Source organism: Pterocles gutturalis, unplaced genomic scaffold, assembly GCF_000699245.1.
Source record: "Pterocles gutturalis isolate BGI_N339 unplaced genomic scaffold, ASM69924v1 scaffold51969, whole genome shotgun sequence".
NCBI classification, from domain to species: domain Eukaryota; kingdom Metazoa; phylum Chordata; class Aves; order Pterocliformes; family Pteroclidae; genus Pterocles; species Pterocles gutturalis.
In genome coordinates, this window is record NW_010130071.1 from 1 (window position 1) to 11,028 (window position 11,028).

The following is an 11,028-nucleotide window of genomic DNA, read 5'->3' on the forward strand; positions in this document are numbered from 1 at the left end:
CTTCCTCACTTCCTCACTTCCTCACTCGATTGTAGGCCACCGCCTCCCTCTCCCATTATTCCTAGTCTAAGCCTGCCCTTAGCAGATTGACCAGCCTGTTGGCAAAGGTGCTTTTACCCCACATAGTGTAAGTTGGATCCTGTGTGTTGTGTCATTCCTCCTCCCCCTGGTTCTTCATCCTCCGAGAAGGTCCTATGGATGTGAAAGCCGAGTTCCAGCTTTTGACACAAGCTGCACAACCACTTGTTGACCTGCAGGATCTGTCTACTCCTCAAGTCCTTCCCCTTCACCAGCAGGATGAAGGAGACGTCCTTCTCAGATCCCCAGGCCCTGGTCCTCGTACTCCAAGCCATGTAGTCATGCTTGATATGTTCCTGGTCTCCTCTGGCCATATTCGTGGTGCCCCTATGGAAGAGCAGCTAACGGTAATAGTCTGAGGGCCAGACTACCAGCCTCAGTAGTGGCCTATCTATGGTATCCAGGACCCAAGGCGCTGGCTAGCAGCAAACCTGCCAGCCCTACCTGTGACCGGTTGGGCTGGCAGAGGTGCCTGTGCCCCTGGAGCACCACTGTTCCTTGTCCCATCCAGCCCATCTGGCACAGCCAGCTCAGAGGCTTCATTGGACATAGCTCCCTGTCTGTGCCTGCTGCCAGGGCTCAGAACCTGCTCTGTGGATCAGAGCTGCAAGCGGAGCAGAAACCGTTGTCCTGGTGTTGGAGCTCCCGGGCTTCGCCAGACTTGGTATTTCCCTGCCCAGCCTGACAAGCTAAGGCTCTGCCTGCTTCTCCTTGGTGCAGTGGGGGTTCCTGTAGCTGTAGGGTCTTGGAGAGGATCTTGTCCATCTCTTTTTCAACTTCCCTCGTGTTGTAGTGTGCTCACTGCCTCCCACAGCTTCTCTGCTTGGATGAGACACATCCTCCATCAGTGCACACTTGGAAGGACATAAGATGTTTTTCGGTTCTAAACCTGCTGGTTGCCAAAGCTAGCTTACAACAGTGGCACATGAACAACTTGCAGGTTCAGGAGTATAATACTACATAATTTGTATGTAGAGACTGTACGTACATGTGTAGTATATTAATACCATGTATACAAGAGACAATGGTGCATGCATGCTATATCTAGTGAAATTCAGAAGGAAGAGTAAATACAGGCCTAAATTGTTTTTATGGCTATGACGAACTTAAAAACAGTTTTAAAGGCAATGTAACTGTACTTAGTATCCAACATGGGTTTACAAACCAAGACTTAGCAAATTTGATGCATTTTTAGGATAAAAACAAGCACTTAATACTCTGCTGTAGTTGGATGGGAACACTGTTGCACTATAAGACAGCATACAATGGGTTAAGATAAATAGTGCATAAAAAGAGTGTGGAGAAATGTCAGATAGCTTATTTGGGTCTGATTTTGAATAGAGATCTAGAATAAGAAGAAGACAAGATATTAATTAAATTTGTGGATGATAAGCAGAGAAATTGAGTACAAGTGAGGACAGACAAGCAGTAAACAAGTAAGCAAAACTCCTGGAAAAAGAGATGTCTGACTGATAAGCAAGATGAAATTTCAATGCAACAAGTAGAAACTGAAAGGAATGGAAGGAAATGCATCTGAAATTGACAAGTTCCCTGAAGCCCAGAAATCAGTGAAACTAATTTGTAGGAGAGTAGCTTGGGGTTTATGTGTGTGTTGCAATATTAGATACTTATATGAACGCAACCTGACAAAAGTAACAGTAATCCTTTCCTTGAACATTCTTCTGAATAGTGCTTATGAATTCTAGTGCTGCGTTTTTATGAAGATGAGTTTATGAAGCTCTGAAGTTCATACTGTAGGACTTGGTGGGGTTTCTTTAGTCTAAAACAAAAAAGAACCCAGCACACTAAAGTATCAGAATGGAGACTTGATGTTTTAAGTGTGATTAATAGTGAGAAAACTTACTGTTGTATTATGCCTCCTAATGATCTACATGAGAGATGCTAGGGTAGCTTGGTTCCTTTCTTTATTGGTTTGCTATAAATGGCATGAAGAAGGTTTTTTAAGCAGAGAAAAATAACAAATTCCTACGGAAGCTTGTGAAAATTTTAGTGTACAAGCTTTTAAAAAATAATTTTGAAATATAGTTGGGAGACTATGATAGATAGCTGGGATGAACCATTTTTATGACATAAACAATTTCATGTATTTCTTGTTTGCTTTGCAACCTTTTTATTTTGATGATTTATTTTCTTTAATGTTTATCTCCTCTGCTGCTGCCAGCTGGTTGCCAGTTGCTTGCTTTACCTACTGCTTAATAATTTTCCCACATACTTGTTTAAGTTGTATCTTACTTTTTAGCTAAATATAACTAGTTAATGAAATCATAATGTATTTCTCTTTCTGATACTTGAACAGTGTATGTGAAATGTCTGTAAGTTTTAATGTAATTCCTTAAATCAATAGCTGAGAGGGTTGTGTTTTTTGGTTTTTTTTTTGAATGTATGTGGAACACTGTAGCTTGCATGATACTAGTTAATTTACTCTTTTCTTTTGTTTTGTTTTTTAAATTATTTCTCTAGGATAATCTTTTCTTCCTGGATGGTGACAGATTATTACCTGTTCAATGGGACGACGAATTCACTTTGTGGTTGACCCTCAGGGTTGGTGCTGCATGGGCCTGATTATCTTTGTCTGGCTGTACAACACAATCTTCATTCCAAAAGTCATCCTTTTTCCTCACTATGAAGAGGGACATATTTCAGTTGTGGCAATTTTGTGTAAGTCAATTTAACTTAGCCTTTTTTTCTAGTAGTAAAAATAGTGTCTTTGGGCAGTTAACATATATGAGAAAGGTCATAAAATAAAGAATAAGGTGAAGGATAAGATACAGTATAAAAGTACTGAGATACATCCTACATTTTTGTGTTCTAAGAGGTTGAGACGCTTCATTAATTTCAAAGATGTTAGGTAAAACTTGTTTGTGCTGAAGCTGGGGAAGAGCATTATTATGGCTTTCAGATCCTCTACCTGGACCTAGTTGACAGAGCTTCTGGCCCAGAGCTCTTAGGGCTTGTCAGAATTTGGAGTGGTGGTAGTGATGGTTGACAAACTGAGTTTTGTTAGTTTTGTCATGTGTCCCTTGATGGGTCAACTAATATGAGTTATGCTAATGGGTTTTGCTGGGGAAAAGGCTTGAATTGTAACTGTTACCGACTTTAAAGTGGAGATGGCACATTGGGAATGCCCTTTCACGTGGAGGCTGTGAGGTGTAGAATGATTGGTACTTACTTGATAAGACAGTGGAGGAACTTAAATACAGTAGTAAGGTCATAGTGGCATGCTGCTGGTGCTATAAAAACAGTGTTCACTGCTGCCTTGTCCTCCTCCTTTTTAAGACTGGGGATTACTTAATCTTGTAGACTGTACAGTACCAAAAATGTATCTGGAATTGAAAGAGAAGGCTGAGTAATTTCCACCTCAGTGCTGGACCATCTATATTTTTGATGCAGTGTATAGTAGATATTTTGTACACCTGAAAAAAGACTAACAAATGTTTATTATTTTTCAGGTTATTACTTCTGCTCATTGTTTTGTATCGCTTCATTACTAAGAGCCTCAGTAGCTGATCCAGGAAAGCTACCTGAAAATCCAAAGATTCCAATTACAGGTGCATTAAGTTATTTCTATATAATTGAGTAAAAATTATTTTAATGTCCTGAAAGGAATTAGGAATCAATTTGATTTTGTGTGTTTTGATGGAAACCATGAGCTGTCTCTGCTGAAGCCTGTTTTGTTAATGAAATTAATATCAGTATGCCACTGTTTTTAACTTGTGAATTTCCAGAACTTTCCCTCGTGTAGACTCAGAACTTCTTTTTCAAAACTTGTATTCCATCAGAAGTTTAGTTATTCAGGAACTTCTGCTAGGAAGCTTTTTCCAGGGGAAGAATTATTTTACATTCTAGACTCCCAAACATGTTGCATATACTTCAACTTGGTACTGTTTAATAAAAAAAAATGTTTAGAGGTGGTTAGTCATAATTCTACAGCTTTTTTTCTGAGTAAATTTATAAGATGTTGAAAGTGGTGGTAGAAGGTACTCTTTTGCTGGATTTTACCTGGGCGTTTTTTACACAATTTTTCAGTGACTTATGTTTGTATGGGCTTTTAACCCAACAAATGTGATGCTAATTACATTGCGTTGCTACAGAGTAGCAACTTAACATGTTGGGAATTTCCTTCTGTCCTTGTGAATTTGTCCCACAATTACTGTATCCGATCCTCCAGAAATTGGAGGAAATTTGAAACCTTAATAATTCTCCACAAGAGAAAGACAATATTTTAATGAACTGATTGATGCTATTAAAGTGCTTGTCTAATGCATAGAGCTTTTACGTAGCAGTTTAGAATGGAGTAGGGCTACTAAATGGAAGGAGCTTTGTCACATTAACAGAAAGTATTGGATGTAGAAAATGTATCAAGTTCAGTGAGGGGTGAATATTTCAGTCTTGTCTTGCAACATGGTGGATGCCAGGAGTAACATTTTACTCACACCTCCTGATGTTAGTGGGAATCTAGGATGATGTGTTTGGAAACACCATCTCTTTAGTCTCAGCACTGATTTTATGATGTGCAGAAACTCGGCGGCAGGTAGTAGGAAAGGACGTATCTTGGGGTTCAGATGTGAAACACTGATCGCAGAAACTCATGTCAGTGTTCTTTCTCTTCCTGGTATTCTCTAGGTTGACAGGAAGATGCATTTTTGCATCGTATAAATTGTATTCGAAAATGAGGTTGGGGTGTTTCTGAACTCTGCAGATAGCTACCCTATTAGAGAGTGACACTTTTGTGACACTGGATTTATGGGAACAGATTGTAAATCAGTTTCCATCTGGCATTATTACTAGTTTAATAATCTCAGATGTTGGGCTTCTTTACTTCCAGTGTCCAAATGTTGTTTTGCAGCAAGAAAGACAGGATTAGAGCTGCCAGCAGGTGGCTCAGAAGTGCTAAATTTAACTTTATTTTGTTTACATAGGGAGAATGCTTTACCGTATAAAATTTCAGAATGCCCTACTGTAAAAACTAAGCTTCCTTTGTTTCCACTGGGATTTAAGAAATTCCCTGCATCAAAAAAGTTCTATTTAGGTAGAAATAACGAGTCAAAGTATTTAAGATTCTCAGTCCTGCATCTATTTTCCTCAAAGACAGAAAAGATATTATTTTCTGAATAGAAGTATTACACTGTTGGTGTGATTTGTTTGCCATTTGAAGATGAACTTTCTGAATATATCATCTGAATTCTTATTTTCAAAGGCTTCCTCTAATTTGGGTGCTGTAATTTGAGATAAATAATAGTTAAGCTGAGCAATAGTAGACCCTGGTAGTTTCAGCTACTCATTATCTCTGGAGATCACCTTAAAGAATCTTGCATTGGGCATCCAAAAATAGTGCATATTTTAAAATATAAGCCTATCCTCTATCTGTTCTTTATTTGCCTAATGTGTAAAATTGCATGTTGAGAGATGCATGTCTTAAAATGCTTTGAGATGGAAGATGGTCCTGAAGTGTTCATTGTGTATTTTATTTTAGTTAGCTAGCTTTGAAAATTAAAGTAGCAGTATTTCCTCAGGAGGTTTTGTAATGACAGGGAGATTGTACGGTGGTTCTGTCTAGCAGATATGTTTATTCACCATAGATCTGTAAGAAAATAATTGAATTATGTGATAGCTTTTGTGCTATAATAACTACTTCCTAGAAATATATAGGAGGAGAGAGGGTTTTAGAGAAGAAATATGTCACAGAGTGGCAGTAATGTCTTCCAGATTAATTAAGGTGACAGTGGGGAAAAAAGTTTTTATATGCTGCTAACCCTTCTCTGATCATAGTAAGAATTTTTTTTTCTCCTTAAATCACTAGCATATAGATTTGTCATGAGTATGCTGTACTGGGTTTAAATCTCTTTAATCTGTCTTTATGTTTTCGCCTAGAACGAGAATATTGGGAATTATGTAACAAATGCAATATGATGAGACCAAAGCGTTCACACCATTGCAGTCGCTGTGGACATTGCGTGAGGAGAATGGATCACCACTGTCCATGGTAAGACCAGGTCATTTGTTCTGACAGTCTGCTGTTGTTTTAGTGGATCATTTCAAAGTTCATGGTCTTGACTATTGCTTATTTGGCATATTAAGCATTACTTTGTCATACGTAATGCTTAATCATGTAGGTCTTTAGAGCAGGGAAAGAACAGCTTTGAGACTTGCTTATGTCTACAAGTAGTACTGACAGTAAGAATTGCTACAGTGTAACATTTAATCATCGTCAAATTGTTATATGCCATATAGTTTTGGAAAATTCACATATGTTGTTTAAAGAATTGGAATTTTTACTCCTAAAACTGATGTCAACATAATTAATTTGTAGATTGCAGTTTTATTTCATTTGTTGCAATTTAGTTTCTGATGCTGGAAAAATATTTTTAAGGGGAAATTAGTAGATCATGGTATTTTGACAGTTTTTGGTTTTCAGTTTACTGAATGGCTGTGCTGAGCAGAAAATGTTACGGACTTATACTATGCCCCATTTGTCATAGCCTCTCTGATTTTGTAATGAAATTACTTATTTTAGTGTTCTTTAACTAGTTTCAGTAAAAATGAATTAATCTGGCTAAAACTCTCTTTTTAAACTGACTGCTTATAGCTTACTATGAAAATAAACATTGCTGTCAGTAGTTCTGGGGTGTCTTTTCTAGCAAGACAGCAATGACGAACTGCAGAGGACAGAATTGACATCAGGATCCTCCTGTGTTGATTTAGCCATTTTTCAAACTGCCCTTTTCGTCAGTTGCTGCTTCAGAAAATAGTGCACCTCAACCACATTTTTTTTGCATCAGTATAACTTCTGTGAAGCAGACTAGACCTAGATTTCAAAGGCTTTGAATCTCATACTTAGTATTTCTAGAATCCTTGTTATTCCTTTACGCCTTTATGTTGAAGTACGCAGAAGGGGTTTCTGAACGGAGATGCCTGTTCTGTCTTCTCTGTGTTAGGCTCCTTCCTAAGTCATGCTTATTTGTCATTGGGGTACCCTCTGAACACATTTCTTTGAAACCATTCATTTGCATTTCCAGTTTTGGGACTTCACATAGTTCACAATCAGTGAAATATGTTGAGTAGCAGAAGATAATACATATTACTGTGAAATTTTGCATACTTTTAAAAGATAGTTTTGTTACTTGAGTGTTACTTAAAATGGTAAGACTATTTTTTTCTATATGAAGATACAGAGAAATATGTCTCCTGTTCTAAGCAGTGATCTCAGTAATGCAGCCTACACTTCAAGTGGCAGCATAAGGAAACCACTCTTTACAGTAACTGCCATCTCTGATATAGAGACCATCATGTTGACTAAGAATGGAGTGGTTAGTAGTTCTTATATTTGTTCCATAAATAATCATAAATTCTCTTAATCACAGTATCATAACTGCAATGCTAAATATTTTTATTTTTGTCTTTATATATACTTTGTTTCTCTGCAGGATTAATAATTGTGTTGGTGAAGACAATCATTGGCTGTTTTTACAGCTGTGCTTCTACACTCAGATCCTTAGTTCCTATACGTTGATACTTGATTTCTGCCATTACTACTACTTTTTGCCTCTGAAAAAGGACAACTGGGTAAGAATCAGTTTTCTCCATGAAGTGAATAAATGGGTAGTACTGCAATGTAATTTATTTTGGTGTCTAGTAACTAGACATTTCTGCTGACTCACTTGTTGACAGTGAAGAGAGTTCATCTAGAGGTATGTTACCAAGTGAGAAAACTGATTTATGGTAAGTAACAAAATTTCACTCTGAAAGGGTATATGATTTCTGTGTATTAAAACCACAAAAATAGTTTTCTTAGAAATCTAGGAAAGGAGGACAGGACCAGTTAGGTTCCTTTAGAAGTGATTAGTGAGTACTGGGAAGAAGGAAGGTAACTGTTTTAGGTGTATTCAGATTTCTTTTTACTTTCTCCAAAGCAGATTTATGCAGAGTATATTTTTTTCTCTCCTAAGTTTCTGTTAAAAAATGCTGATATCACCAGAAAAATGGAGATAAAACATACTATCATTCTGAAAGGAGAAAAATGTACATTGGTTTTGAAGTAATATTTTGTGTTGCTTTGAAAAGGCCATGTGGGTTAAGGGAGAATTAAGCTTGGCTTGTTTTATTTAGACTCTATGGCATTATTGTATTTCAGCATATTGTCACTGGCAAAACACAGTTCAACACACAGAGAAAATGGACTTACACATTGGAATAGGGTAAAAAATTATGGAATTTCTTCCATTATGGAATTGAAGTTGTAAGGTTTTTGTGTCTGGTGCTCATTTATGTATTATCTGTAATGTTCAGCATATTCAAGAAGTTCGCTTGAGTTGCCGGATGCTTGAAAGCACTAGAACTGCAAAGCTGATACTTTTTCTTTTGAAGAAGACGTTGTGAGGTCTTGCTCATAAAGAAGCATCACAACTTCTACCCAAAATCTGAAATGAGCTTTATATTTGTACTGAATTATAACAAATACAAGCACGCTAAAGAGAAAAACCTAGAAAACAAGTTTAAAACATACTCAAAATTAGATAACGTTCCAGATGCCCTAGGTGAAGAGCCTAAGACCGTCCTAGAAATTGATAGTGTAGTCTAAATTTTGTTGAGATTTTTTCCAAGTACTGAAGTGCTAAAGATTTTTTTATTTCGTGTTGATGTGACAGCCTAGCATACTCTTTGCTGGTGACACCACACCCATCTTTCAAGGCTCCTGGAGACTGGCCTTTGGTTATGGGTGAGGCAAGTCCTGTTTTCCATTTTATTGAACAACTTCAGTTTGCTATATTATTTTGTGTCCTAAATGGTATAAAATAAGAACATTGAACTTCCATAAAAGTTCTACTTCTGGAAAAGAATGGGGCGTAGTCTTCAAAACTTCTTATTTGCTCCCATATTAGTCTGCAGAGGATGTGATGTTCCCACGAAACCATATGTGAAGATAATCTATCAAAGGAGAGCTGAAAATGTAGGAAGACTGGATCATCCAGAACTGATAAAACTGTTATGTTCAAGTTGATAGATACCGAGTTTTTATTATATGGAACATACCAAAATTGAGGATTTTTGCACATCTCTCTTAAATTAACTTCTAAAGAATTTAATTTTTTTTTTTTTTCATCTGTATGAATATTTCCATTTAAATGGCTTAAGGGACTCCAGAAATATGGAAAAGAGAAGAATTTGCTGTCTGCTTGGAGCATCTTTTCATAGACGCTGCCCTATAAACTGAGGCAAACATGTGAAATGTGTCTCTTAAAATGGAGTATTCACATTTTACACTTTGTTTCCAGTTTGTTGCAGATGGGCTTTTCAAATTCACCTTGTTTTACAGGCAATGTGAGATTTGCAGGAGTTACTTTGATTTGTTTTTGCTGCATTCAAGTTAAAAGCAACATGAAATTGCAGTCTTTCTCTATTAGTGAAGAAATCTGTCTAAGTAAAATTTCTTCTGGATATGTTACATTTTGGGGTTTTGGAAAATTAATGTTTTTGAAAGGTAACTAGATGTAAATGCCTTTGCTTCTCAATTCAGTATCTTTGTAAACTTATTTGTAATTTATAAAATAATTTAACCTACTACATTTCTGAACAGAGTAATCTCATATTTTCTGTATTCTGAAGGCTTCCTGTGCACAGTGTTTTCAGGTTTCAAGCACAAAGGCTTCTCAGTGATATTGATCTGAATACTGGATTGGGTATTGCAGTACTTCTGGAAGGAGTGTTATTTTCCAAGATAAAATCTTTGTTTGAAATTGGCAATGCTTCTCTAGTAGTGTAATTTCATGGCAGAATATTTCCGTTTTCATAGTGAGAGTCCCCTGGATGCTCTAACTTACTTTAAGTAGTTACACTGTGTTTAGATAACAAACCCAAGTTCTGTTGGTTAGCCTTGCTTTCTAAAAGCAGGATGGAAGGGATCTAAGTTTTTTACTTGGAGGTGGTTTGTGCAAGAGAGGAGAAGGGAAATCATGTTTGCTTCAGTTTACAACATCTAAAGAGGTAATAATGAATAGTTACTAATAATAACCATTCAAAAAATGAATATATATAAAGCTGTTCTTGGTGGTTTAACTGGGTTAATTTCAAGTCTTTTGGAGAGAGGCCTAGTTTTAATATCTGCCCTTTAGAAGATGTGACAGGTTAGGAGGCAGAATACATATGCAGTAACTATTTTAACACAGTTTAATGTAGTTGCCTGAAGAGTGGATCATGTTTGGCTGCCTAAATCTAACCAGAGCCATGGAAAAAAATCATAGAATCATAGAATCATAGAATGGCCTGGGTTGAAAAGGACCATAGTGATCATCTCGTTTCAACCCCCTCGCCATATGCAGGGCCGCCAACCACTAGACCAGGCTGCTCAGAGCCACATCCAGCCTGGCCTTGAATGCCTCCAGGGATGGGGCATCCACAACCTCCCTGGGCAACCTGTTCCAGTGTGCCACCACCCTTTGGGTGAAAACTTTCTCCTAATCTCTAACCTAAACCTCCCCTGTCTTAGTTTAAAACCATTCCCCCTTGTCCTATCACTATCCACCCTCGTAAACAGTCACTCCCCCTCCTGTTTATAGGCTCCTTTCAAGTACTGGAAGGTCGCAATGAGGTCTCCCCGGAACCTTCTCTTCTCCAAGCTGAACAAGCCCAGTTCCCTCAACCTTTCTTCATAGGAGAGGTGCTCCAGCCCTCTGATCATCTGGACCCGTTCCAAGAGCTCCACGTCCTTCCTGTGCTGGGGGCCCCAGGCCTGGACACAGTACTCCAGATGGGGCCTCACAAGAGCCCAGTAGAGGGGCACAATCACCTCCCTCTCCCTGCTGGCCACCCCTTTTTTAATGCAGCCCAAAACACAGTTGGCTTTGGGGGCTGCAAGCAGGCACTGCCAGCTCATATCCAGCTTCTTGCCCACCAGGACCCCCATGTCCTTCTCCGCAGGGCTGCTCTCAAGGA

The 11,028-nt window shown here is 38.0% G+C and overlaps 1 protein-coding gene across 1 annotated transcript; it reads left to right on the forward strand.

The window, feature by feature from the left end:
* Positions 1 to 2,603: 2,603 nt before the first annotated feature.
* ZDHHC21 (zinc finger, DHHC-type containing 21) lies at positions 2,604 to 7,662 on the forward strand (the record flags this gene model as incomplete). Its single annotated transcript, XM_010080085.1, has 4 exons — positions 2,604 to 2,757; positions 3,549 to 3,647; positions 5,971 to 6,082; positions 7,524 to 7,662. Coding segments are annotated over exons 1-4 (504 nt in total), but the record flags the coding sequence as incomplete, so codon positions are not given.
* Positions 7,663 to 11,028: the final 3,366 nt, after the last annotated feature.